General features: G+C 32.2%; 5 protein-coding genes across 12 annotated transcripts; 4 read left to right on the top strand and 1 right to left on the bottom strand.

Moving 5' to 3' along the window:
- Positions 1-36: 36 nt before the first annotated feature.
- On the bottom strand, positions 37-9786 carry LOC105144791 (uncharacterized). Of its 5 annotated transcripts, XM_011053947.2 has the most exons (8): positions 9630-9786; positions 8266-8616; positions 7183-7644; positions 6679-7101; positions 6023-6142; positions 5542-5778; positions 5045-5372; positions 37-4743 (listed from the first exon to the last, which is right to left on the bottom strand). In XM_011053947.2, exons 2-8 carry the CDS (start codon positions 8586-8588, stop codon positions 3211-3213), a joined length of 3426 nt encoding a protein of 1141 aa, XP_011052249.1. In that variant the 5' UTR covers positions 8589-8616; positions 9630-9786; the 3' UTR covers positions 37-3210. The 5 variants fall into 5 exon arrangements, with proteins under 5 accessions (XP_011052249.1, XP_011052245.1, XP_087271630.1 ...); XM_011053943.2 differs by having other exon boundaries at positions 6679-7644; XM_087415504.1 differs by lacking the exon at positions 9630-9786 and adding an exon at positions 9468-9601 and having other exon boundaries at positions 6679-7644.
- A 3442-nt stretch (positions 9787-13228) lies between these two features.
- LOC147906779 (uncharacterized) lies at positions 13229-18063 on the top strand. The gene is given in 5 exon segments (XM_087415520.1): positions 13229-13393; positions 15238-15443; positions 15445-15537; positions 15668-15868; positions 15942-18063. Coding segments are annotated over 5 exon segments (636 nt in total). The 5' UTR covers positions 13229-13267; the 3' UTR covers positions 15952-18063.
- LOC105144929 (uncharacterized) lies at positions 16058-21326 on the top strand. 3 transcript variants are annotated; one of them, XM_087415516.1, is made up of 4 exons: positions 16058-16158; positions 19260-19576; positions 19695-19896; positions 19969-21326. In XM_087415516.1, the coding sequence occupies exons 1-4, from the start codon at positions 16153-16155 to the stop codon at positions 20233-20235; spliced, it is 792 nt and encodes a 263-aa protein (XP_087271642.1). In that variant the 5' UTR covers positions 16058-16152; the 3' UTR covers positions 20236-21326. The 3 variants fall into 3 exon arrangements, with proteins under 3 accessions (XP_087271642.1, XP_087271644.1, XP_087271643.1); XM_087415518.1 differs by having other exon boundaries at positions 16117-16207; XM_087415517.1 differs by lacking the exon at positions 16058-16158 and adding an exon at positions 18793-18937.
- A 97-nt stretch (positions 21327-21423) lies between these two features.
- Positions 21424-25211, top strand: LOC105144793 (uncharacterized). Of its 2 annotated transcripts, XM_087415519.1 has the most exons (5): positions 21424-22232; positions 22544-22860; positions 23553-23754; positions 23850-24111; positions 25081-25211. In XM_087415519.1, exons 2-4 carry the CDS (start codon positions 22544-22546, stop codon positions 24105-24107), a joined length of 777 nt encoding a protein of 258 aa, XP_087271645.1. In that variant the 5' UTR covers positions 21424-22232; the 3' UTR covers positions 24108-24111; positions 25081-25211. The 2 variants fall into 2 exon arrangements, with proteins under 2 accessions (XP_087271645.1, XP_011052251.1); XM_011053949.2 differs by lacking the exon at positions 25081-25211 and having other exon boundaries at positions 23850-24122.
- On the top strand, positions 24641-26550 carry LOC105144792 (uncharacterized). The gene is made up of 4 exons (XM_011053948.2): positions 24641-24755; positions 25081-25397; positions 25742-25943; positions 26037-26550. Exons 2-4 carry the CDS (start codon positions 25081-25083, stop codon positions 26292-26294), a joined length of 777 nt encoding a protein of 258 aa, XP_011052250.1. The 5' UTR covers positions 24641-24755; the 3' UTR covers positions 26295-26550.
- Positions 26551-27960: the final 1410 nt, after the last annotated feature.

Here is a 27960-nt window from a genome sequence, read left to right as displayed (position 1 = left end):
TACGTTTTGGTTATACAAAAATAGAACACGCGCTCGTTTCTTTTTTTTTGTCATTTTACCTTTTTTACTTTTTTCAATTTTTTTTTTGATTGATTGCCTTAATCAACATCGTGGAGATATAAATACAGTTGTCTAAAATACGTATCAACGTCAAGCTAAGGAGGATACATTCAAGTGTTTCTTTCTTTTTCCTAAACATTCGGCAACAATTGTTCTACTACAGCATATTACACAATGTGCGTTGCTCTCTCTTTCTGTCCCATTTTCTCTCTCCTCTCTCTATCACTCTATCAACGCTAGTTATCTGTATTGTGTGATATAAAAACGAGATCAGTTTTCGATAATTAATACTTCAAATACACGATACAATAAAAAAAATTACTATTAGAATAATGTTATCCAAATATAGGTTTTTGAAAAATTAGAAAGACGACAGAAGTACTGAATCTAATCTCCATCTTGTCATAATCATCTCGTAAAAAAGATTTAAATAAATCTGAAGAATAATATTTCATACATCACAATTATTCGTGAATTATATAATTTTAGAATTGTGTAATTTTTTATATGTAAACCGCCGAGTGTTTTCAATTAACGATCAATGACGTTAATTCATAACTTATATATGAAAAATGTACGAATATTTATACAATGTAGTGAGAAGTATACAGAGAAATACACGTCTTCGAGAAGATTTAAAAAAGAAACACAAAATGTATAAATCTCTCATAATATTATATCAATACATACACTTCTTTTTAATGTGTCTATTTTATAGAAACTTAAATGAGATCTCTTCCTTATGCGTTATATAATCGCTATATGTATGAAAAAAAAAGATGTGAATTAGATAAAACTCATAACTCTCAGCCACGTAATAGAAATAACAATAGTCATTTATTATACGTCGAATGTAACAGCCATATTAATGTGGCATTTTTTACTTTTCCATATTTTACAATTTTGAATATATATATATATATGTATATATGTATATATATTGCATATACGCGTACATATATTATATATAATACATAATGTAATATATATATATAACACACCATACACACACACACACACACACACACACAATATATATATATTCTTTTTTCTATATATGATACCAAAAAAGCCAACTTAAGAATATAACTAATATATGTACAAGAACATAGTCATTAATTTTGTAAAATCTGACGTGCAGATCCAACAGAAATCCATTTTTACAGGACCGTCGGTGTATCGCGGTAGATTGCTTAGTATTCGAGACAGTGTTTATATCATAATTGGTTCTCTCTCTTTTTGTTTGCTTGTAAAATTATATGTATAACTATGTCGCATCTCAAATTGATTGAGAGAGATGATTATGTGACCACTCGCGAAACATATATACTAATAGCGAATTTGATTTGATGCACTAATGCACACTGTATATTAAAACCGTTGTATACTGATTTTTTCTGAGTGTAAAAGTGCAAATATTTCGAATTATGAAATACATATTTTACCTAACAGCACAATAAAGTAAGGATTTCACGGTTTTATCCGTTTCTATATCTATATTAATTAAATACACATTTTTATGTTAATCTGTATACGACAGCTTTAATGTGCAATCGAATTCGCTATGAATCATTACATAGAAATTAACATTCACACAAAAATATCCTACTACGTGCAGTGTTTTACAAATATTATGTGTACAGTTAATCTTTCTTTCTTGAAACTATTCAAGTCGTCTATGACGATTTTTATAATCATCATTAATTCCAATGTTTTTTAAGCATTCACATATTATCATTTAAAATTCGTATTGTATTCAATACTCGTTTCAATGCTTGTTTCGTTTTGACACAATAAATATCCTCTTTAAATCCCGTTTTCTCTTTTTGAAAAAACAAAAATTGGAAAAACTGGATTAATAGAATAACAAACGTTTACAATAAAGATTTTATGTCACATAGATGTTAATCATATATATTGATTGCAACTAACAAATACTAAAATAAAGATCGCATAGTAATTCAACACTTTACTCTTTGCCTTCGTTCGATCAATTCAGTAATCCAAAAATAAAAAACTCCATGGATTAAAAGCCATGGCACATAGAAAAACTTAAGACTCAAGTAAGTGAATCGACCAGATCTCAATCATATATCGTACAAACCGTAATATCATAAGTCTCAGTCCACAATCTTGCTTTAAGAGACCTTAAGTTATAAGTGAAAAGAGATTAAGACAATAATTTCTGTCTTTAAACTGTCCTCAGGCTTTAACCGTTAGACTTAAGCAAATTGAGCAAAATCCAATTCTTACGGCCTAAAAACATAAGTTCTGTGGCCGATATATCGTCACTTACAATTTATAGCTTACGGTTTACATCCTCTTGAAGCCTAAGAAATAGCGAATCCAACATGTTGATTTCCTTATTGCTTAGGTCTTATGTTTTAAGTTTTATGTTTTAGGTTTAAGTTTTAGGTTTTATGTTTTAAGTTTTTCTATGTGTAATGCTTAAAATTAAATTATAATAATAAAAAAAATAACGTTAAAATATAGTGTATTATGGAGTATAATCAATGTTTAATTTAAGATCTGTTTTCTCCATTTTATTTTCATAATGTTCATATTGTAATGAATACATAAAAAATTGTGTTTATATGTATTTTCTTCTTCGATCCAACATCCATCACAGTACTTTCTCGAAAACTACAATTTTATCAATGTTATATTTCAATACAAATTTCAATTATATATTATATATATATATATATACATATATTGTAATATCCATCCTGTTATCAACACAATTTCGATTATTTATCCGTATATATTATATATTAAAAAAAAAATGAAACTTGAGTCTACAGTATAATATAAAGTTTCTGAAATAATTCTCAAGTGATACTAATCGAATTAAAAGATGTTCAATAAATCCATTAATATGCGAAACATGTTAAAAACAAATTGCAACTAAAGAAGTTATATGTAGTCGATGGAATTTTGTGATGCTTGATAGAGAATCGAAGAATACAATAAGAAGGAAAAGAGTGATGAGATAGCGGTGATGATAAGAGAGGCTTTAACAATCGTCACTTTTTCCCTTGTAAAACAACAAATCTCATCCGTGATAAATAATTATGCGATTCGTTTAAACAAATATACTAAAGTAGAACAAACCTCCGCGCCGTTCTTCGGCTCGGACAAATTATTAAATCAAATGTGTATCGGCACGTGCACCAATAATTCGGCACGGCTGGAAAACACCGCGGCACACATCTCGCACGTATACTCCACCCTGTCCGGTATTATCGTTTCCGGGACATCATCTACTGACGCAATAACACTATGTATAGCGAGCATCCTCGGCGGCGCAGACTCCACTTTGACACTAAGCTTAACGTTGTTATCTCTTGCTCCGTTGTCCATCTCATGCGCGGTGCTGTGTGGCAATATGCTCTCTTCCTCGTCTTCTTGAGCAGTAACGACACTTGCCTCAAAAGCTACTTCCAGATTGCTACCGTCCACTGCGTGCTCCATCAGTTGTACCTGATCGTCACTGATCTCCATGATATTGTTATTGTTATTATTATTATTACGTAATTGTAACAACTGCTGCTGCTGCTGCTGCTGCTGCTGCTGCTGCTGTTGCTGCTGCGGATGTTGTTGTTGCTGCTGTTGCTGTTCTTGTTGCTGCTGTTGCTCTTCCGTTACTATCAACGTATTCAATTCCTGCTTTATTGGGTGCTTCTGCCTCTTGGTCCTCTTAGTAGTAATTGACTTTTTCTTGTTTGATGACTCCTGAATTTTACCAAGAGTTAAAATGTTACCATTGTTATTCCTGTGACTGTCACCTGTGGCCTTTTGCACGTGGCTTGGCTCCTGCTTGACATTCGCCAGTAATTGCTGTGTCGACATCGTAGACATACTCTCCTTTGATTTCGTCGAGAACGTTGCCGGTATGAGCTGTGATTTACCCTCAATGTGATAACTGACATTCTTTGTGCGTGGCCGATTCCGCTCACCACCCGGAAAAATGCCAGACTTGTGCTCATTCGGCATTACCTTTGGCGTTCGGGTCACCATCGTCTTTGTCTTCTGGCCCTTTTTCGCGCCATCACTACCCACTTCTACCGGCACCCGCGTCTTCTGTGTGTGTATCATCTTTGGCCGGCCTGACTGATTCGATGTTTGCGTTTCCTGCTTCTTTTCTTCTTTGCGCAACTTCTTCTTTGAGACCTTCGATTTGGATGCATTCAACTTGGAGTTACTCACAATAGAGTTTATATTCTGTAGAGAGCTTTCAAAACTTTTTAATACATTCTGATAGCCTTCCTCGACGTTCGATCGATGTTGCTTGTTCTTCTTGCCAAGTTTCCGCTTCGTGTTGTCTTCCGAATCAGAACCGCCAGTGCCAGTGCCACCGCCACCACCACTGCCAATATTACCACTACCAGTACCGGTAGCACCACTACCTTCTATCATGTCGTACGTGAACTCATTTCTACGTACCATTGTATTCGTCTCAAGAGGCTTTGCTTTGCGTCTTCTCTTATACTTGCGCGGTCCAGTCTGTGGCTGGCGTTTCAACGCAGTATTATCATCGCAATGCTGCACTATATGTGCTACTACCTCTTCGGAAGTGCTGAATGAATCGCCACATACCTTACACAAATACGGTTCTGCACTGCCCACGCATTTTGGATCCGGACCGGAATGATGAGCACGCACATGTTCTCGGAGAACCACCTGTAGAAAAAATAAATTTTATTTTAAGTTGATAATCAAAAAAGGAAAATATATAATTTTTAGAACAGTTTCATTATCTCTGCTTTAAAATTGTACTAAACAGCTATATTTTATATGTATAGCTGCTAAATTATAATTTATTTTGGTTTGGAACAATATAGTTAACTAAACTCATTTTTCAAATCATTGACATGAAAAGTTCCATAAAAGAGAAGATACTTATAGTTTATGCAATATGCCTTACTATTTTTTTTTTAACTAATGCATATTCATTATTCGTACATTATAACAATCAACTCACTCTTTGATTAAATGCCCGAGGACAAATCGCACATCCATACGGTTTCTCGCCAGTATGGATGCGCTCATGTTTCCTCAAGGTACCGCCGTCTGCGAAAGCCTTCCAACAGAATCGACAACCATAGGGCCTTTCGCCGGTGTGAATACGTATATGAATCTGCTGTGAACTGCGACTACCAAAGGTTTTCCCGCACTCACGACAGGGGAAAGAACGGCCACCTAATTCCCTATTATGTGAATGACGATGGCTTACGAGAGCGCGTCCATCAGGAAATTCTTCACCACATTCGTCACATGCTACCATTTTGTTGCGATGTGATACCATATGTCTGTAACACAATATATTTTCGATGAAATAAAACAATTCTATGAAAAATAAAAGAGCTATATTTTTAGCAAAGAAATCATAATAAATAAAATATTCTAATGTATATATTTTGATGATATAACATGCATAATCTGCAAAGCTAAAATTTATTTATATTATTTCATTTATACCTTCGTAATCGAGCTTTATTGTGGAAGCGTTTTGTGCACTTTGTACAACCGAAGGTCTTATCGACGTTATGTATCCACGAATGCTTCAATAAACTGCGTTTGTCTTTGCACGTCTTTCCACACAATGTACATGTATTTGGCGGTGCATCATCAGCATGATTCTGTCGCATATGCTCCGCGACTTCTGCTTCATCACGGCATCTTGCTCCACATAATAGGCAACGACGACTAGGAGATCTTGTTTTAAATAAATTATTAAATAAGTATACATATGCTCTATAAATGCATTTGAAATTTATTCAATTCAAAGAAACGAAATCGCTTCATATACAATCAATATTATTGTTACATATTTCTTCTACCAATTCTAGCTCGAGCAGTAAATTATGTTGACAAAATATTATTATAAATTCGCAAAATTGAATATTACTGATTCTGCAATATTGATTATTAATAGTAAATTAATAAAAGTCGGAAATACCTTGAAGCATGAAGTTCCGCGTGTGCTAACAGTGCTAGAGCCTCCTCAAACTCTTCTCCACAAACATTGCACATGTGATGCTGACTGGACTCTACTGTAATCTCTGGCTTCAAGTGAATTCTACGTATGATATTAAACTTCACATAAACAAATTTTCAAATATCACATCCACGATAATAGGTCAGGTTCTGTTTTGCGCTTACAGTGCTTATAAGTATCATTTGTCTTTATTTAATATTTGATGAACAAGGATTAACTGCTTTTTACAACGTATGAATATGAAAACGGAATGCACCCAATATATTCCATAATCAAAAATAACATTTTATGTTTATGAAATTTATAAACTTTCAATTAGGGTAAAACAATATTTTCGTACATAATACAATTCTGAATTAAATAAGATCTGAATCTAATTTTCGAGGTTCAAGTTTGAAATCCTGATATTATTATACAGAAGGAGATACCTAACAGAAAAAAATCAAACTTGGACTTTAAAAATTGGATTCAAATTTTATTTCATTCAAAATTGTACCATATTCAGAATTGAAACATTTTACTTTTAAAAATATCATTATATTTGGATAATATAATCTAAACATTTACGTTCATTGAGACAAGTTTTAGAATACTCTGTGCAAATTTAAAATACTTACTTCTGATGGCGTTTAAGTAAATCCAAACGATGGAACGGTACTGCACAGGTATTGCAATAAAACTCGCCGATCCTCTCGTTATCGCCTGTGTAAGTGGCATCATTCTCATATTCCTCTGCATCAGATATTTGGGAGATGGTTCCGCCATGCTTGATACGCACATGTTCCCGCATACTGTTGATATCCCAAAACATATCACCACATGAAGTACATTCAAACGGACTATCACCACCATGAATGCGAGCATGTGATGCCAATGCCTTCTCTCTAGCAAAGCCAATGCCACAAGTCTGACAAACATATGGCTTTGTTGGATCGGTGATAGGCCATTGCTGCTGCTGCTGCTGTTGTTGCTGCTGCTGTTGCCTGCCTGTAGAAGACATCTCCTCCATCTGCCACTTCGAGCTAGATGCATAATTGCCGCTGCGTGCAGAATAACCATCAGTCAGCTCGTCCTCGTAGAATAATGTGTCCTTGTAAGCATTGTCTGGTTCATACACATACTTGCCCATCTCTATCTTGACTTCTTCGAAATTGCGTTTCAGCGCACCAGCGGCGGTGTTGTTCTTCCGTTTGCGCGGTGCACTTGATTGCACCTTTTTGCGCCTGCCTTTATTGCCACCAGTCGTCACGTCCTCTTCCGCAACTAATGAGTCCTCATCATTTAGGTCGTCCTCGAGACCATCTTGTGATGATGGTGCATATGCATGGACTTTTAGATGATTATTCAAGTCGCACTTGCGTACATAGCGTGATCCACATAGATTACAACCATACGGCCGATCTGTCTGATGTGCCACAATGTGGTTCATCAAATTTGCTTTCTTTCGGAACCTGCGACTACAGTAATCACATGGATATGGCCGAGCATTAGAATAAGAATCCTGATCAATCGGCAATGGTATTTCCATGTCATCGTACTCCAGGAGATTTTCATTAGTCACCTTGGCCTCTGGAATCTCCACTCTTTAAAAAAAAATAATTTATTCATAGTAGGCAAACTATGAAAGAATCAAAGAATAATTTTTCAATTTACAGATACGCACAAAAATACAAAAATATTATTTAGATTAAAACAGTAAAAAGTTTAAGCATAACAAGACTTTATTAAAGGGAAGTGGATTATTTTAAGTCTCTTCTTTATGGCTAAACTAATATACACTTAGAGTTAAAAGAAACTTGATTTACATTTGAAGTAGATAGAAAATTTTATTGTGATCCAATGCAACGACAAAAGGTCTATTTTTTTTAGGTGAATCTCTTGCACAGAATTCTCTACAACTTTTTTCTTTCTTTCTTTCTTTCTGTCTTAATAAGTGCATTCAAAAACATGACCACTCACTGATCGTTCAGTGAACGATTATGCTTTTGGATACATCCATTATATATATTAGGTGCGCAACTAAGTTCTCGCTGTTATATGTTATTTTGATGAAAATGCATCAAAATAACAGCGAGAACTTAGTTGCGCACCTAATATATATATACATATATATATATATATATATATATATATAAAGAATGAAGTAAAAAGTCTAAAATCTAAAGAACACATCTTTCATATATATATTGTATATTGAAACTTACCCATCATCTGGACCAGATCTGTCCCAATTGTCGGCTATTACTTCTTCAGTGACTTGTATATTCAGATAGTCATGCCCCTGATCTTGTGGTACTATATAGATCGATTCCATATCATTGGATTGAGGTACCATGAGTATCTCAGTTTCAGTGGTAGGTACTATGTCAGGAACGGATTCGACGGTTTCCTCCACTGCCACTTCCTCGCAAGCACCAATCACTTCTTCCTCTGATGCGACCAGTTGTGCCTCCAGGCCGCATATTACTTCCTCGTGGAGCTCTACGTCTCCTACCCATTGTAGATTCAAATCTCCGGCAACATCCATTTTATTTGGCCTTTAAATTATTTCATCACTGAAATCACAGGAAACATAAAAAAACAGTAAGAAAGCCTGCTTGCATGGCTCTAGAATGTCATTACATATAAATCGTACGATTGATCTCGCGAATTCAAGTCAGATGAATGGGACGCTAGATTCACAAACCTGTTGCAGCTACACGATCGACGAGAATTCATTTATTGTTCAATATTCGCAAATTGCACGTTTTTATTGCAAAATGGCTCGACATTACGAGAACTCACAAGGTGATTAAGGCGATCTGTCTCGAGATTACGATTCCACGCGAGTGATCCTCTGCGAATCGGAGGTTACATCATGCGGCGAGCCGCCATAAGGCAGTTTACGGCGTAGATACGTGAACGACGTTCGCGTATCCCTTCCGAGAAGCACAACGGGAACGCGTCATGATATTACGAGCAACATACTACGGCGAATAATTATCGGCAAACTGAGGTTCCCCTCTTCCTCCCCCCTCCACCGACCAAGTCTTCGTCGGTTACAAGACAAACGATAATCGCGTGGAATCAGCAGCGCGATCGGCCCAAACTCGGTCGATCGGCGTCGGGTCGTGTCTTGACACGGGTCTGAGGTTATAATTATATAGGTTATAGCGAGCGTTAGAGGTTATAATGAAAACAGAACGTGCTGCATTCCTCGTAACGTGGCGTCGACGAGGAATGACGGTGGCGTCGTGACGCCGGACGAGGAGTGTCGAGTGGCGCGACGAGCGGTAGTGGCGGCGACGATAACGACAACGGTATCAACGCTATCCAAGTGACGATGCTTAAGCCATCCGGCCGCGAACATCTAACTTCCAAGCAAGGCCGCCTTTCGCCTTTAAGAAGATCTTTTTCTCTCACTCACTCTCTCTTTCTCTCTCTTTCTCTTCCGTGAGAAAGTGAAACACACCGCGCGCGCGGAGCTCAAGCAGAGGCGCAGCGTCGCCGCGCGGACGACACGCCGAGCATAACCGGCGAGACGCGGACGTGGAAACGAACACAACGGCTACGGAACGGTTCTACTTACTATTTCGAAATCCTAGACGTAACAACGCAGTCCGTAACCTAACCAAAATGCGCTGAGTCCCCGATCACGACGAGCAGCGTCGACCTTCGCTTGTTTTCAATCCTGGTGGGGGATGCGCGTAGAAATAAAACGTGACAAAATGGCGGCTCATGCGCGCGCACGCGATTATGAGCGCTAGCATGAATTGTGCGTAGATAAGAAGGATGAGGGTGAACAGAGATATATAGGCATTATAATATGAGTATTTGCATCCGCCATTTTTAGTCTTTTTTTCACTCTCTTGCTCCTTTCCTCAATCCCTTGCTCTTTCTCCACTCTGTCGCTAAATCAAGAAGATTGAAAAGAGAACAAAGAGAGGGGAAAGGACTAAAAATGGTGGATGCGAACCTGTATTATAGTGCTCTATAGAAACCACAAGGCCTAGTGGCCTAGTTTATAAAATTTGATTGTTTCCAGTATTGTTATGCACAATAGGCACCTTGTATTCTTAGACCAATATTACATGCATCCGTTTTTTGTTGTATGACAAATTTTTCAAGTCTGATCAAAAACGCTAAATGAGTTCAGCTTTGACGTTCGACGCTCAATTCGAGCGTCAAACAGGTCACGTGATCAAAATTGGCCTAGTTTCCACCGAGGGTTTATACCGGATCAAAATATGAAGTTTAAATCCTTGGTGGAAACTAAGCCATTAATGTTTGATATTCGTCAATTTTTGACGCTAAAATGAGCGTCAAGCGTCAGTATGAAAAAGCAGCCTTATAGTTAATAATTCAGACTCAACTTTTGAGTCCGCTGAACGCAGCCATTGAAAGCCAGAACTAGGCGACTAAGATGGCGACTAAGATCAGTCCTTCACCCACGCTTAAGAGAGGAGGATGGTGGATTTCAGAGCTAGGTGTGGTGAGCAGGATTGAGTATGTATTAAATATAATTTAAATATAAAATATAAATATTATACATATATGTATTAGGCCGTGGTCCGATTTACGCTCACAACGCTTAAAAATCATTTCATCCTTGTTGTTTGTCAAATATTAAACGAAGACAAATGATGCTCATAAACATTATCAACATAAATTGCACCACGGCCTTATATATAAGAAATTACTCTTAGCTCTAAATTGCTCAATCTGTGTTGAGTGTTTTTGAAATGAGATGAAAATTACAAAAGTGAGCAACGATTACTAGGTTTTGACTAATTCAATTATGAATATTTTAGTGTTTTTTTTTTTACTTTTGTAATTTTTATCTCATTTTAAGGCTACGTTCCAAAACTTCCTTTCCGAAGAAAATTTTACTTATAGGAAATATATAGTACACATAATACATATTATAATATATAGAGTAAAATCTTCCTCGGAAAGGAAGTTTTAGAACATAGCCCAAGATACATAATCGACTCTCTAGTGAGTTTCTTGATATAATTTAATAGAAAGTTACTAGTTAATACACGTAACAAGTGCTAGGTGGAAATGCTAGTTAGATTAGGCTTAAGGCTGATTTATTGTATATTTGTCGTACGATAAATTTTTCAAGCCTGCGATTGGCTACAGGATAAAGAAGTTATCGAATCTTCGCAGCCAATATTACATGCGTTCGTTTTTTGTTATATGTCAAATTTTTCAAGTCTGTTGATTGGCTACAGGACAAAGAGATCCGAGATCCTCTGTATTTTGTAGCAAATAACACGCTTGAAAAATTTGTTGTATGACAAATGTAATATTTGCCTAAAAGGAGCCAATGGGCGCGTTCAACTCGAGTTGAGTGAGTGCTTCCTGCTATTAATGTATTCTTCCAAGTCTAAACTGCTGATTGGATGATCTAAAAGAATAATAATAACACCAATAATAATAAGCGCTCACTCAACTATTGAGTTCGCCTTAGAGCATATAAACATGGAGGGAGCATTGTCGTTCAATTGTTTCCAAGATGCGTGTGAGAGAGAAAGATATATAAGAAAATGAGTGTAAAAAAGATGAATATATACTAGGAACATTCGTTCTCCCTGCGCATGCTTTAAAATGCTGATAATAATTATATTGTAACGTAACATATTATACTAACTATTGTATAATGGCCTAGTTTTCACCAAGCGTTTAAACTGGATCAGAATGTAAGAACCAATCAACTACAGTCCCGTTACAGTCGAACGACAGGGGAATGCTCAATTGTAGTTTAGAATGCTCAATGGAAACTAGGCCAGTGTCTGCATCGTTGACACATGGACGCATAGAGGACGAAAGTTCCATGTAATCTTTCTCTCTCACATGCATCTTGAACACACATTTGAGTCACAGGAGACATAGGCTCCTTCCATGTCTATATGCTCTAAGAAGTTCGCCGAATGCAGTCAATGGGCGCATTCAAATCGACAAAGTGACTAGGTCTGTTCGTTGAGCAATTAAATGATTGGTTGGATTCACAAATAAGAATCAATCATATTCATCCGCTCGATAAGTATACCTAGCCGCTTTGCTGTCTTAAACTCGCCCATTGGCATAGGTTCTAATTGGATAGAAAATGGCGGATCTAGTTCTTTGGCTTCTGCACACAGGACGTTTGCTGCGTGGTGGAAGTTGGTGCAATATCCAATCAACGCCTCGGTTGTTTGGAAATAATAGATATATAATTTCTATCGCGCGACAAAAGTTAAACTTAATCCACACATATCCATACAAACTTGTATTGCCGTATAAACGTATGCACAACGAAAATTATCTTATAGCGGAGAGCACAAACTCTTGCATAACGCATAACACATGAGGTATAAGAAATCGAACTAATCAGAGTTCTTTATTTCATAGAAAAAAAAAACGGAGAACTTCGATTGGTAGATTTTCTTATGCATAACGTGTATGCAAGAGTCTGTGCTTCCCGCTTATCAAATTTTACGTGCGTCTTTATAGGAGAAATGCGATTGGATAATTTTCTCTATGCACACGTTTATACGGTTATGTAAGTTGTGTGAATATATCTTTAGTGCATGTATTGGGTCATCTAAAAAGTATCCGCGGTTTTTTGTCACTAGATGTATGTTGATGGTCATATATCTAGTGACAAAGTACCGCGGATACTTTTTAGATGACCCAATATATAAAATATGGTAAGAATATGTTAATGTTTCATTATTGTCAAATATTCTATTATTTCCCGGGATATCATTTAATTCATTATTATTATTTTTTTCTGTGTATCAAACAATAACTTTACAAAAGAAAGAGACATATTTTATTATATGGACATATTTTATGTATATATTATATTTATATCGTACATAATTTTACATACATAATTTACATATACAATAATATGTATATATATATATATATACATATATATATTATACATATATATATATTATATTCACATATATGCATATATATATATATATATATATATATATGTATATTCTTATATAAAAAATTTTTTATTGCGAACTGCTTTGATGTTTTCTTCTGCTTGGGCTATAATTATTAATTATATGCGCATTAATGATAGACAATTCAAAATATATCTTACAACAGGAAACGTTTTGTCATCTGTTATAATTTAATCGTGACTAAATGAGCGTCTTATTGTTTTTAAATAAAGGAGTGGGATATGTCTTATAAGTATGTAAAGTGCCAATTTAAGTTATGCATTTATGGTATAGCGTGTTTAGTTATCATGCACTGATACGCATCTATTACAAATACAATATTGTATCTTTTTTCGCTCGAAATTATAAATTTTGTGAATCGTTCAATATCGTTTTTACTATGGTAAGTATTTATATATTTTTTTTAAACACAATTTACTATTGTTACATAATTAAATCAATATTTGCAAATACAAATATAATATTATTAGCTATAATGGCTGCGAGTTCTATAAAACGTACGATGCGCATGATGTCTATTTTATCCTTATTTAATATTTGATGAGCAACAAGAATAAATAATGATATGTCGTGCGCATCATGCGCTTTACGCAACCAATAACATTAAATTTATAATATTACTACCTTAGAACACATGACGTAACCAAGAAACGTTAGAGTAAGCAAGAAACATTAGATAAACTTTGATAAATTTTGAAATATTGATTTTATGTGAAATATTCATCAATATTTTAATATAATATTTTAGATAAATGTGATTATAATATTATCTAAATAATATGATATTTCTGATCTAAACATGCAACGGATATCCGGCCTCTATATGTTCGATCGATATTTTATAATCCGTGCGGCCATCAGAGTATCTATTATGTAACTTTTTTTCTAAAGCGGAAATGTGAAAGTGATTTTTATGTATTTTGATGTATGTAAGTATGTACATATACACACATACATACAAAAAATTTCATTTTTCATGTTTCCACCCTAAGGAAAAAGTTACATACTCGATATTATGGAATTATTCGGAATGGATTCCGATTGGAATTAATTTCAACTTGTTTCATGATAGGTGCTCCTTATCGGATCGTTCAACTATCTGGCCGGATTATGAAAAAGTCATTTTCTATAATTTGGATAGACATAATTATAATACATATTAAAAATTTAAATTTTTTAAATATTCTTTTATATGTACATTTGACCAATATATAAAAAAACTACATATTTTTTTATTAATATTTAAATATTAATTAACACATATAATATATAACAATATAACTTAAACAATTAGATTTTACTTTTTCAATCTCTTTGTTAAGGTTGAAATAATTTCTGGATAAAATTTGATTATCCAGTTTATCCGATTTTGCCAGATAAAATAGACGCTGTCAATAACTGTAATATACTGATGTAAAATGTCAGTTTTCTCTTCTGAACGCAGTCAATAACTATTTATATTATTAGATCCGATTAATGATGATGATTACAAATGTGCAACGTAATCTTAGTCTACAGATTTCACATTATCTCATTGCAACATATATAGAAATTTATATATTATAACAGCAAATAAAGATAAAAAAATAAAGATAACGATAGGAAGCAATATATCATTTCAAGACAATCTTGTAAAATGTTGTACGATCTGTTGTAAAGTCATGATTAAATGAACGTGTATTATTGTTGGAGAATAAAAGAGAGTAGAATAAGTAAAATTAGCGTCAATATCATATTATTATATAATATTTGCTTACATATTATACCGCTGCATTACAGACTTTGCCATCACAAATATGATATTGCATTTTATATCGCTCGAGATTATAACTTTCGCCATTTTGTTATTATTCAATATCGAAATATTACCGCTGCAATTGTACTACCTCAGTAAATATTTATACATTTGTTAAACACAAACTGCATTGTTTTACATAATTTGAAACAATAATCGACATGTGCTTTAATTTTATATATCTCTTTTTGTCTTCTTCTCAAAAAACTTAATCTCTCTAAAAAAAATTATATATATATTTTTGCTAATTTATATTTGCAAATGCAAATATAAATTAGTTACATAATAATTAGATTAGATTCTCGTATTATCACTGTCTTGGATTATATGACATAATGTAATTTAAAGTGATCGGATTTAATTTTTACTTATAACTTAATGAACGGTGTATTACTGAATACATCCACTATGAAAAATCTTATTTATTTTAGATGTCTTTTACGGGAAAAGTTATTCTGATAACAGGAGCCAGTTCAGGAATTGGAGCTGAAACAGCTAAACACTTTGCTCAGCTTGGTGCATTGCTATCGATAACAGGGCGTAATAAACACAAAGTAGCCGAACAATGTGGACAACTTAAATCGTTTATTATCACAGGAGATTTAGCCAATGAGAATGATGTGAAAAATATTATCGACGATCAAGCATTATGGCAAATTAGATGTTTTAGTTAATAACGCTGCAATTGTAGAATTATGTAGTACAGAAACTCCAAGCTTAGAACAGTACAAGTATGTAATGATAAGTTATATATAGATAGTATGTATTATATAAACATGTATGAATATTGATAAAATCTATTTTATTTTGAAAACATACTGATATAACAAAAATGTGTTTTTTATGTAAATGTGTTTACAGTATTTTCAATGTAAATATTCGGTCAGTATTTCAATTGACTACACTAGCAGTGCCATATTTAATCAAAACGAAAGGCAACATTATAAATGTTTCAAGCGTGACTGGATTACGACCACTTAAGAATAATCTGCCATATTGCATGAGTAAGGCGGCTCTGGATCAATTTACGCGTTGCGTTGCTTTAGAATTGCATCACGACAGGTGCGTGTAAGGATAATGGCTGTTTTCTTTTTTCAACAATAGCAATAAATATTATTTTGAAAATACGATATAGGTGCGTGTGAATTCCGTAAATCCTGGCGCTGTACCAACAAATATCCTTCGGAATTCTGGACTGATCCAAGAACAAGTTAAAACCGTTTTCGAGCAATCGAAAGGGATGCATGCTTTAGAAAGAAATGGTGACACTTTGGAAATCGCAAAAACCATTGCATTTCTAGCAAGTGACGATGCTAGTTTTATTACAGGGGTGACAATGCCTGTAGATGGAGGTTGGCATGTTATGTCTGCTTAAATCTAGATGTTGCGAGGCAATAAAATGTACGCTCCAATGTAGAGAAATTTGGAGAAGTGCAAAATTGAAATAGATATAAGTAATTTTTAGAGTGTCCATGAACACTAAAACATACGTTTTCTGAAAATATTTTCAAAAGCTAAGATCAGAAAATGTAATTTTACATTCTAATAATTACACAATATATAATTATTACAAAAGAAAGTATAAAATATGTTTTATTAATATATCCATGACATCAAGATGAATACAAAAATAAAAGATAAAATTATTAAAACTAATGAAATTTTTCTTTTATTTTTTGATTGTTCATTCGTTGTGGGCTCATCGAAATTAAAAAATTAACGGATTAGTGTTAAGAACTTAGCAATCCTCTAATTGAAGCATGAAAGCAAATTCCAGTGTAGAGCGTCTAAGACAGCGTAAAGCTTCTATTGTCTTCTAAAAATCTTATATCATTTATCTAAATTTCTAATCAATACGTGGTATGTACATATTTTTTTATGTATATACATATATTAAAAGTATATATACCTATACATACTGGGTGAGGAAAAAATAGCAGGATCGAGATATATCTCGAAAAATATGTTTTATAAAAAAATTGTTTCAGATAAAGTTGTAAGGTTTAAAAAGATCTACCAGTCTTATCAGTTTAACCTTGGGTAACGTTGCCAAGATCGGGCTACATTTATTTTTAAATGGAAATCCCCATATTTTTGTAGCTTATTTTGAGAGCTCTTCAAAACACTAAATCAACATATTTTTTCATTATGTATTTTTCGAGTTATAAAACTTTAAAGTTACGCTCCCACTGGCGTTAGCATTATTCAAGGTGTCCGATCGACGATTAAAAACTTTTAAATGTTGTTCAGAATCATTAATTTACATTAACATTTGTTAAGATTATTTTTCTTTTTTTTTTGTTATTTTACGTAAAAATGAATTTTTAATGCAAACAACGGACTATAAATATCAATCATGAAGCAATGCTCGAGATGTCCCAAAATTCGTAACTCAAAATACTATAACAAGAAATTTTTAGAGAAATTAAGTTTCCGAAAAAAAGTTATTTGTATATTTTTATTTCAAGCATTAATTTTAGAGATGCAAGAGTTTAAATACGACCAATTACAAACTACGTTTAAATAGTCACTTGTGATTGTGCTGGATTACAATGTGTTCGCGAAATCATTGTAAAGTCGCAAAAGTGATTGCAATAGCCAGTCAGAAGCATCAACAGTTGATTGCCTACATAGATCTCGCATTAGTAAGCGCGTTGAAGTAGCTTTTTTTTAATTAATATTATTACATTCGCGACTCATGAACAGACCATCTAAATGTAGTCTATAATTGCAATGGCTATATTTAAAAAATTATTTAAAAAATCTTATTATTTAAAAAATTACTATTTGAAATAAAAATTTACAAATAATTTTTTACTTAATTTTTTTAAAACTTCCTTGCTACTGTATTTTCGTAATTTGAGACAATCTAAATATTAGCATTTTATAAGATATTATTTATTAAGAACCGAATATCAATTTATACATGCCACATCAAGTAGTTAATAATGACCAATGTTTCCGGATAGACAGACAGGCTAAATATAGCATGTTGCATCAATTGCGCTCTATTATTGATAAAATCAATAGCATATTGTCGCAATTCTTACAGCATCGAATATATTGGAAACATTCATGTCATATGAAAATTTGTTTATCTCTGTTATTAAACCCGATTAATGATGATGTGTAAACGTATTCTTATTCTACAAATATCTCACGGTATTCTATTATTTATTAGAATTTATATATGTACACAACATTTCGATTGCTGTTATGTAACCATATTTTTAAAAATATTGAAAAAAAAGGAGAAAGTGATATTATTTTCAAGGTAATTTTATCGTTTTTTAACGTAATTTATTATTTTATATAATTATATTCCGAAACAAATATCATTTCTTTCTTTTCCTTTTATTCTTTATTGATTTTATTGAATACAGATTTAATCATTAGAATATTATTTTTATAGTAATTTGTTGTTCTCTTTGGTTTTTGATGAAATATATTGAGAAGTAATAAATCAAAATCAAATTAATTCATTCTCAATAATGGAAGCTCAGAGTGATTCATCGTATAATTCCATATATATATATATATATATATACTGTGTAATTACAAAAGAGAAAATTTTCTAAGCAGAACAGATTACGTGATAACGTCAAAATGATATTAAATGTATCCTAATTGATCGAAAGGTAACTTAATCTTGACAATAATTGGAGCTATTTTATATTAATATGACTTTTTTAACTGCCTAAATAATAATAATTATTAATTATTATTTGCGAGGACAGATGATTTAAAATATGATAAAATGGGAAATGGTTCATGATCTGTTATTGGGTCATTTAAAAAGTATCCGCGGTTTTTTCATTCAAAAATTGAACAAAAAACCTAATATAAAATCACTATTAAATGAACATTATCGTTCCGGAATAGAAAGGGGGGAGGGGATGGGATAGATAAATATATAAACTAACGTCGATATCACATTATCGTACGTGTTTGCTCTTATATATGTATATATATATATATATATATATATATATGTATATGTAAATATATATACCGTTACAATACGGATTTCGTTCTTATAAATGTAATATTGCGTTTCGCTTGATGAAATTGTAAGTTTCGCCGTTTTGTGAACATTGTTCAGTATCATTTTTTATTCATTGTACTACCATAGTAAGTAATTCTACATTTATTAAACACAAATTTTTACACATTGTTTTACATTATTCCAAAGAATAACCGGTGTTTTAATTTTACATACTTTGATTTTTTTTTCTTTTCACAAAGTCTAATCTTTTTAAAAGGAACAATTTATATTTGCAAATACAAATATAGTTCCATTAGCTACATAATAATTACATTATATTCGTAATATTAGTGTCTTAGATTATATGACATAATGTAGCAATTTGATATGATCGGATTTAATTTACTTATGCTTGAGGAGTGGTGCGCTACTTGATACATCCAGTCTGAAGAATCTTATATATTTTAGATGTCTTTTGCGGGAAAAGTTGTTCTGATAACAGGGGCCAGTTCAGGAATTGGAGCTGAAACAGCTATTCACTTTGCTCAACTTGGTGCATCATTGTCGATAACAGGACGTAATAAATACAATTTAGAAAAGGTAGCCGAACAATGTGGACAACCTAAACCGTTTAGTGTAACGGGAGATCTAGCCAATGAGAATGATGTGAAAAATATTATCGACTCGACGATCAAGCATTACGGCAAAATAGATGTTTTAGTTAATAACGCTGCAATTACAGAATTCGGTAGTATAGAAACTGCAAGCTTAGAACAGTATGACAAGTATGTAATAATAAGTTGATAGTATGTATAAACATGTATGTATATTGATAAATTCTGTTTTATTTTGAAAACATACTGATATAACAAAAACGTGTGTTTTATGTAAATGTGTTTACAGTATTTTCAAAGTAAATGTTCGATCAGTACTTCAATTGACTACACTAGCAGTGCCACATTTAATCAAAACGAAAGGCAACATTGTAAATGTTTCAAGCGTGGCTGGATTAAGACCACTGAAGAATAATCTGTCATATTGCATGAGCAAGGCGGCTCTGGATCAATTTACGCGTTGCGTTGCTTTAGAATTGGCATCACGACAGGTGCGTGTAAGGATAATGGCTGTTTTTTTTTTCAACAATAGCAATAAATATTATTTTGAAAATATGATATAGGTGCGTGTGAATTCCGTAAATCCTGGTGCTGTATCAACAAATATCCTTCGGAACACTGGACTAACCCAAGAACAGATTAAAATCTTGTTGGAGCAGTTGAAAGAAGGGCATGCTTTAGGAAGAATCGGCGACACTTTGGAAATCGCAAAAACTATTGCATTTCTAGCAAGTGACGATGCTAGTTTTATGACAGGGGTGACAATGCCTGTAGATGGAGGTTGGCATGCTACGTCTGCTCAATCGAATCTAAATATTACCAGGCAATAAAATGTACACTCCAACATACAGAAAAATTTGGAGAAGCAAAATTTAAATAGATACAAGTAATCTTTAGAGTGTCCACGAACACTAAAAAATTCGTTTTCCCGAAATATTTTCAAAAGCTAAGATAAGAAAATATACATTGTCATAATTATACAATATATTATTACGAAAGAAAGGATGAAATAAATGTTTTATTAATATATCCATGATATCAAGATGAATATAAAAATAAAAGATAAAATTATTAAAATTAGTGAAATTTTTCTTTTATTTTTTGGTTATTCGTTCATTGTAGTGGGCTCAAATTTACAAAATTATCGGATTTGTGTTATAGAAATTTAGTGATCTTCTAATTGAGACTCGAAAGCAAATTTCAGTGTAGGGCGTCTAAGACCGTAACGCTTTCAAGTCTTAGATATAAAAATCTTTTTATCTTTTTATCTTTTTATCTAAACTTCTAAACAATACATATTTTTTTATGTATATATTATGTATGTCATATATATACATACACATGTACATATATATATATATAGAAAAGAATACCAGGCTTCCGAAATAATGTCGAAAAATATAAGTTTCATGAAACAATGTTTTAGATAATAATTGTAGGATTTAAAGAGGTCTGTCTATCGGTCTTATCAGTTTGATCTTGGCGTCGCCAAGGTTACGACAAGATCACATCTATTTTTTAAAATGGAAATCCCAATTTTTGCTTATTTTTGTAGCTTATTTTGAGAGTTTTTCAAAATACTGTATCATCATATGTTTTCATTAAGTATTTTTCGAGTTATGAGGCTTGAATGCCATAGTACCACTGTCGTTATCATTATCTAAGGTTACCCAATCGATGATTAAAATCTTTTGAATGTTGTTCAGAATCATGACCTGGATATAAACATTTGTTAAGATCAAGGCCATTGGAGATTCCTCTTATTTTCATTTTTCATAAAAATGGAATTTTAATGCAAAATATATAACGAACTACATATATATCAGCCATAAAGCTGCAATACATATGAAATATTTCAAAATTTGTAACTCAAAATACTGTAGCAAGAAATTTTTCGAAAAATAAAATTTCTGAAAAAGAATTATTTGTATATTTTTATTTCAAGTATTAGTTTTAGAGATACAAACGATATTTAAATACGATCAATTACAAACTACGTTTAAAGAATCACTTATGAGTGATTATGCTGATTCACAATGCGTTCGCGAAATCGTTTTAAAGTCGCAAGAGTGATTGCAACACTCAATCAAAAGCATCAATAGTTGATTCTGATTGCCTGCCGCATAGATCTCGCATTTGCGAGCTTGCTGAAGGACTTTTTTTTTAATTAATATTATTACAAGTGACTCATCAGAGACAGAAGATAGCCATCTAAACATAATCGACAATTACAATAGCCATGTTTAAATTCTTATCATTTAAAAAATTACTACTTAAAATAAAAATTTATAAATAATATTTTACTTAATTTTTTAGAATTTTGTGAAATTTGAGACAACCTATATATTAGCGTTTCATAAGATACTTATTAAGTCAATCTCAAGAATATAATAAGAATCGATTATGAATACCGACTTATACATGTTACGTCAAGTAGTTAATAACTACCAATGTTTTCGGATAGACAGACAGGCTAAGGATATAACATGCTGCATTAATTACGCTTTCTGAACTACTTGAATAATAATTATTATCAATTATATGCAAGTATAAAATGTATATGTATATGTTGCAACAGGAAATGTTTTGCGATCTGTTACAAAGTCATGACTTATTAAAACTGATATCATTCCGGAATAGAAGGGTGGGACAGATATAAATATGTAAACTAGCGCTGTCACATTATCATACAGTGTTTGCTTATATATATATGCCGTTATATTATGGATTTCACTCTCATAAATGTAATATTGCGCTTCGTATCGCTTGATGAGATTATAAGTTTTACCGTTTTGTAAACATCATTCAATATTGTTGTACTATCACAGTAAGTAATTGTACATTTGATAAACACAAACCACTATTGTTGTACATAATTCGAAAAGATAACTGGTCTTAATTCTATTTTTTTTTCTTTTCTTTTCACAAAACCTAATTCCTTTAAAAGGAACAATTTATATTTGCAAATGCAAATATAGTTCCATTAACTACATAATAATTACATTAGATAGTAATATTAGTGTCTTAGATTATATGACGTAATGTAGCAGTTTAATATGATCGGATTTAATTTACTTATGGATGCTTGAGCGATGCGCTACTTGATACATCCAGTCTGAAGAATCTTATCTATTTTAGATGTCTTTTGCGGGAAAAGTTGTTCTGATAACAGGGGCCAGTTCAGGAATTGGAGCTGAAACAGCTATTCACTTTGCTCAACTTGGTGCATCATTGTCGATAACAGGACGTAATAAACACAATTTAGAAAAGGTAGCCGAACAATGTGGAAAATCCAAGCCGTTTATTGTAACTGGAGATTTAGCCAATGAGAATGATGTGAAAAATATTATCGACTCGACGATCAAGCATTATGGCAAATTAGATGTTTTAGTTAATAACGCTGGAATTGTAGGATTCGGTAATATAGAAACTCCGAGCTTGGAACAATACGACAAGTATGTAATAAGTTTCAAGTCTTTACATATATTATCAACTTATTATATTGTCTGTCCTATCGAAAAACTCTGAGTTATACTCTGAACTGGAAATCGATGCGCAATAAGTTGATCAAGTGAAATAATTATATATTTAATTCACTTCAATTCATTGCATCTTGTATGTGGTAGATTAATTCCAGTTCAGAGAATTTATCGATAAATGATAAACGATGTGATAACTCGATAATATGTGTAACCACAGATATTGATAAACACGTACAGATATTAATAAACTGTATTCCAGTTTAAAAATATATTAATGCTTTATAAAAACATTTGGATTGAAAAAGGTCAGGTCACAAAATTGCATGATGAAATCATGTAATTAAAATTATGTAAATTACGTAACAGATTATTCCAAATCAATACGTGATTTTAAAATTACGTATTTAGAAAAATCATATGATAAAATATATTCTTTTTTCTTCTATTTCTATCATTTAATTCTTTAAAATTCAATAATTATAAAATAACATAATGGATAAAATTATTTGTAAAATCATGTAATTTTTCAAATTATATTTAAAAAAATCCCTAATTTGAAACAATCCGTAACGTGATTTACATATTTTAATTACATGATTTCATCATGTAACGTTGTGACATGATTTTTTTCAGTAGAGATATTTTCAACATAAATTTATTTTCAGTATTATGAACGTAAATGTTCGCTCGGTATTTCAATTGACAGCACTAGCAGTACCACATTTAAGCAAAACGAAAGGCAACATTGTAAATGTTTCAAGCGTGGCTGGATTACGACCTCTGAGGAATCATTTGTCATATTGCATGAGTAAGGCGGCTCTGGATCAATTTACGCGTTGCGTTGCTTTAGAATTGGCATCACGACAGGTGCGTGTAAACAGGATAATGGCTGTTTTCTTTTTTTAACAATAGATATATATAAATAATAATTAGTGCGTTATATTATTATTTTTAAAATATAGGTGCGTGTGAATGCTGTAAATCCTGGTGCTGTACAAACAAATATCTTCCAGAACACTGGACTGAGCCAAGAACAAATTAAAATCCGTTATGAACAGTTGAAAGGGATGCATGCTTTAGCAAGAAACGGCGACTCTTTGGAAATCGCAAAAACCATTGCATTTCTAGCAAGTGACGATGCTAGTTTTATGACAGGGGTGACATTGCTTGTAGATGGAGGTTGGCATATTGTGCCCCCCGAGGGTGTTGCGATACATTAAAATGGTATATTATAATATAGGGCGCAAAATTTAAATAGACACCAATAATTTTTAAAGCGTTCATGTATACTAAATATACATTTTCTTGAAATATTGTCAATAACTGAGATCAAAGAAAATGTAATTTTATAATTCCGTATATACATACCGTATAATTACAAATGAGAAAACTTTCTAAGCAGAACAGATTACGCGATTACGTCAAAATGAAATTAAATGTATCCTAATTAATCGAAAAGTAAGTTAATCTTGACAATCATTGGAGCTATTTTATATTAACATGATTTTTTTAATTGCTTAAATAATAATAATTATTAATTATTATATGCATGGACAGATGATTTAAAATATGCTAAGATGGGGAATGTTTCACGATCTGTTATAAATTCACGATCAAATGAACGTGTTATCGTTCTGGAAAAGAAGAGTGGGACGGAAAAATATATAAACTGGCGTCAATATCACATTATCGTACTTTTATCGTGCTTTTATATATATATATATATATATATATATATATATATGTACATATATACATCGTTACAATACGGGTTTCGCTCTTATAAATGTAATATTGCGTTTCGTATCGCTTGAAATTATAAGTTTCGCCGTTTTGTGAACATTATTTAATATCATTGTACTACCATAGTAAGTAATTCTACATTTATTAAACACAAATTTTTACACATTATTTTACATTATTCGAAAGAATAATCGGTGTTTTAATTCTACATATTTTGATTTCTTTTCTTTTCACAAAACCTAATCCCTTTAAAAGGAACAATTTATCTTTGCAAATGCAAATATAATTCCATTAACTACATAATAATTACATTAGATTCGTAATATTAGTATCTTAAATTATATAATATAATGTAGCAATTCAATGTAATCGGATTTAATTTACTTATGGTTGCTTGAGGAGTGGTGATACTACTTGATACATCAGTCTAAAGAATCTTATCTATTTTAGATGTTTTTTACGGGAAAGGTTATTTTGATAACAGGGGCCAGTTCAGGAATTGGAGCTGAAACAGCTATTCACTTTGCTCAACTTGGTGCATCGTTGTCGATAACAGGACGTAATAAACATAATTTAGAAAAAATAGCCGAACAATGTGGACAACTTAAACCGTTTATTATAACGGGAGATCTAGCCAATGAGAATGATGTGAAAAATATTATCGACTCGACAATCAAGCATTATGGCAAATTAGATGTTTTAGTTAATAATGCTGGAATTGTAGAATTCGGTAATATAGAAACTACAAGCTTGAAACAATACGACAAGTATGTAATAAGTTTCAAGTATTTATATATATTATCAACTTATCATGTCATCTGTCTTTTATAAAGATTTAGTTACTCTCAGTTACACTTTGGAACTGCACATGGTATAATAATTTGATCAAGTTAAACAAATATACGTTTCACTTTAATCTATTGCGTCGTGCATATGGTGGATTAATTCCACCATGACACCACGTGCATTAATTCAAAGAATTTATCGGCAAATAATAAACTTGTTACAACTCAATAATATGTGTAAACATGTATGGATATTAATAAATTATTCTATTTTGAAAATATATTAACTTCACAAAAACGTTATTTCAACATAAATTTGTTTTTAGTATTATGAACGTAAACGTTCGCTCGGTATTCCAATTGACAGCTCTGGCAATACCACATTTAGTCAAAACGAAAGGCAACATTGTAAATGTTTCAAGTATAGGTGGATTACGACCACTAAGGAATAATCTGCCATATTGCATGAGTAAGGCAGCTCTGGATCAATTTACACGTTGCGTTGCTTTAGAATTGGCATCACGACAGGTGCGTGTAAATATAATGGCTATTTTCTTTTTTCAATAATAAGATTATAAATATTAATTTACGCGTCGTATTATTATTTTTAAAATACGATAGGTACGTGTGAATGCTGTAAATCCTGGCGCTGTACCAACAAATATCCTTCGGAACTCTGGAATGACCCAAGAACAGCTTAAAAACCATTTCGAGCAATGGAAAGGGATGCATGCTTTAGAAAGAAACGGCGACTCTTCGGAAATCGCAAAAACCATTGCATTTCTAGCAAGTGACGGTGCTAGTTTTATAACAGGGGTGACATTGCTTGTAGATGGAGGTTGGCATGTTGTGCCTCCCGAAGGTGTTGCGATGCACTAAAGTGATATAGCTATAACATAGGGCGCAAAATTTGGAAGAGCGCAAAATTTAAATAGACACTAATAATTTTTAGAATTTTTAAAGCGTCCATATACTAAACATACGTTTTCTCGAAATATTGTCAATAATTGAGATCAGAAAATTTTATGTTGTAGTATTTACAAAATATATTATTACACAATATATCAAACAAAAAATGAAATATGTTTTATTAATATATATGTATCAGGTATCAAGATAAATATAAAAATAAAATATAAAATTATTAAAATTAGTAAAATTGTTCTTTTTATTTTCGTTATTCGTTCATTGCGATTTTTTCTTCAAGCGTGAAAAATTAGCGGATTTCAGAAACTTAGTAACCCTCAAATATGAAACCAAATTCCAGTATAGAAGTCTAAATGTAAGGCCTCCATTGTCTTCTAAAAATCTTATTATATCATTTATCTAAATTTCTAATCAATACATGGTATACATATCTTTTTATGTATATTCATATATAAGGGACGTCATATGACGATTAAAATCTTTTGAATTCAGAATTTAAAATCTTTTGTTGTTCAGATTTGCATATTAAAAATATATGAAAAAAAAGAGCATAAAGAACTACAGCACAAGATGTAGTTAGTGATATTTAATTATTCTTGCATTACGAATTACAATAAAAAACATTAAACGTTTCGGCCACAATCTGGCCATCTTCAGTAAAATTAATAATATTCTTAAGACGCAGAGTTACATCAAGTTGGAATCAAATTCAACCCTCGTGTGTTATAATTGCAAAAAACGTGTTTGCATCAAAGCGACGCTGCTTCATATAATAATGTTAGAACGTCAGAAGTCATGTAGTAAAAAGTGTAGAACGAGAATTTCCAGATTCTAATTTACAATAATTTATTTAATTATTAATATCTTTTTTAAAAACGGAGTATAAAACAAAGGAAACATTACCTGTTTTACAGCAAAATAATCGATGAATTACAAGTATACTCATTTCACAGATAAAAATTTGTCGTGACACTATGTGTTGTTATTGGTCGTATCGCATTTTTATCATATTTTTCGGCTATTTATATCCATGAGCCAAATAGTTTAGAAAGTTTTAGAATTGTTTATTAAGTGCGAGGGAGATCTTTCTTTAGAAGAGGAAGATACAATATCAAGATCGATCCTAGTAGCTTTAATACAAAATTTGATATCTCAAATACCAACGAGAAATGGCTCATTAATCTGAGTGAGGTTGACATTCCAAGTAAAGCTAAAATAGTTTTACAATTGGGTCAGCATTTTAATTTATCTAATAATTTAACGAATAAAGAACGAATTACATGTGAGTTCATTAAACACGTTGAACATAATTTGTTTAAAGCTGACGAGGATATTTGCAAATCGGTCAGAAATGAGACATCCTACATCCTCAAGTCTTAAACGATTCATCTCAGAGAATCTTGAGATGTTAATCACGAAAGCGGACAAAGGAAACACCACAGTAATCATGAATCGTGAAAATTATCGGAAAAAATATATGAAATTCTTAACGATCAGACGACATATAAGGTAATAGATAAAGATCCTACAAATAAGATAAATTTAGAAATTAGGAATTTATTAAAAAATTGGAAAAATAAGGGGTACATTGACCCAAGCATATACAAAAAATTATATG

The sequence above is a fragment of the Acromyrmex echinatior genome, chromosome 18 (assembly GCF_024713525.1).
Source record: "Acromyrmex echinatior isolate Ae372 chromosome 18, ASM2471352v2, whole genome shotgun sequence".
Taxonomy (NCBI): Eukaryota; Metazoa; Arthropoda; class Insecta; order Hymenoptera; family Formicidae; genus Acromyrmex; species Acromyrmex echinatior.
This window is presented reverse-complemented; position numbering and strand designations above follow the sequence as displayed.

Excerpts from the sequence above, each read along its gene's own strand:
- LOC105144793 (XM_087415519.1), top strand. The coding sequence starts at position 22,544 with ATGTCTTTTGCGGGAAAAGTTGTTCTGATAACAGGGGCCAGTTCAGGA. Across the intron at positions 22,861-23,552 it reads AGCTTGGAACAATACGACAA|TATTATGAACGTAAATGTTC; the intron begins GTATGTAATAAG and ends ATTTATTTTCAG. Across the intron at positions 23,755-23,849 it reads TAGAATTGGCATCACGACAG|GTGCGTGTGAATGCTGTAAA; the intron begins GTGCGTGTAAAC and ends TTTAAAATATAG.
- LOC105144792 (XM_011053948.2), top strand. The coding sequence starts at position 25,081 with ATGTTTTTTACGGGAAAGGTTATTTTGATAACAGGGGCCAGTTCAGGA. Across the intron at positions 25,398-25,741 it reads AGCTTGAAACAATACGACAA|TATTATGAACGTAAACGTTC; the intron begins GTATGTAATAAG and ends ATTTGTTTTTAG. Across the intron at positions 25,944-26,036 it reads TAGAATTGGCATCACGACAG|GTACGTGTGAATGCTGTAAA; the intron begins GTGCGTGTAAAT and ends AAAATACGATAG.
- LOC105144791 (XM_011053943.2), bottom strand. The coding sequence starts at position 8,588 with ATGGATGTTGCCGGAGATTTGAATCTACAATGGGTAGGAGACGTAGAG. Across the intron at positions 6,143-6,678 it reads TTACTTAAACGCCATCAGAA|AATTCACTTGAAGCCAGAGA; the intron begins GTAAGTATTTTA and ends TATCATACGTAG. Across the intron at positions 4,744-5,044 it reads CTCGGGCATTTAATCAAAGA|GTGGTTCTCCGAGAACATGT; the intron begins GTGAGTTGATTG and ends TTTTTTCTACAG.
- LOC105144929 (XM_087415516.1), top strand. Across the intron at positions 19,577-19,694 it reads AGCTTAGAACAGTATGACAA|TATTTTCAAAGTAAATGTTC; the intron begins GTATGTAATAAT and ends ATGTGTTTACAG. Across the intron at positions 19,897-19,968 it reads TAGAATTGGCATCACGACAG|GTGCGTGTGAATTCCGTAAA; the intron begins GTGCGTGTAAGG and ends AATATGATATAG.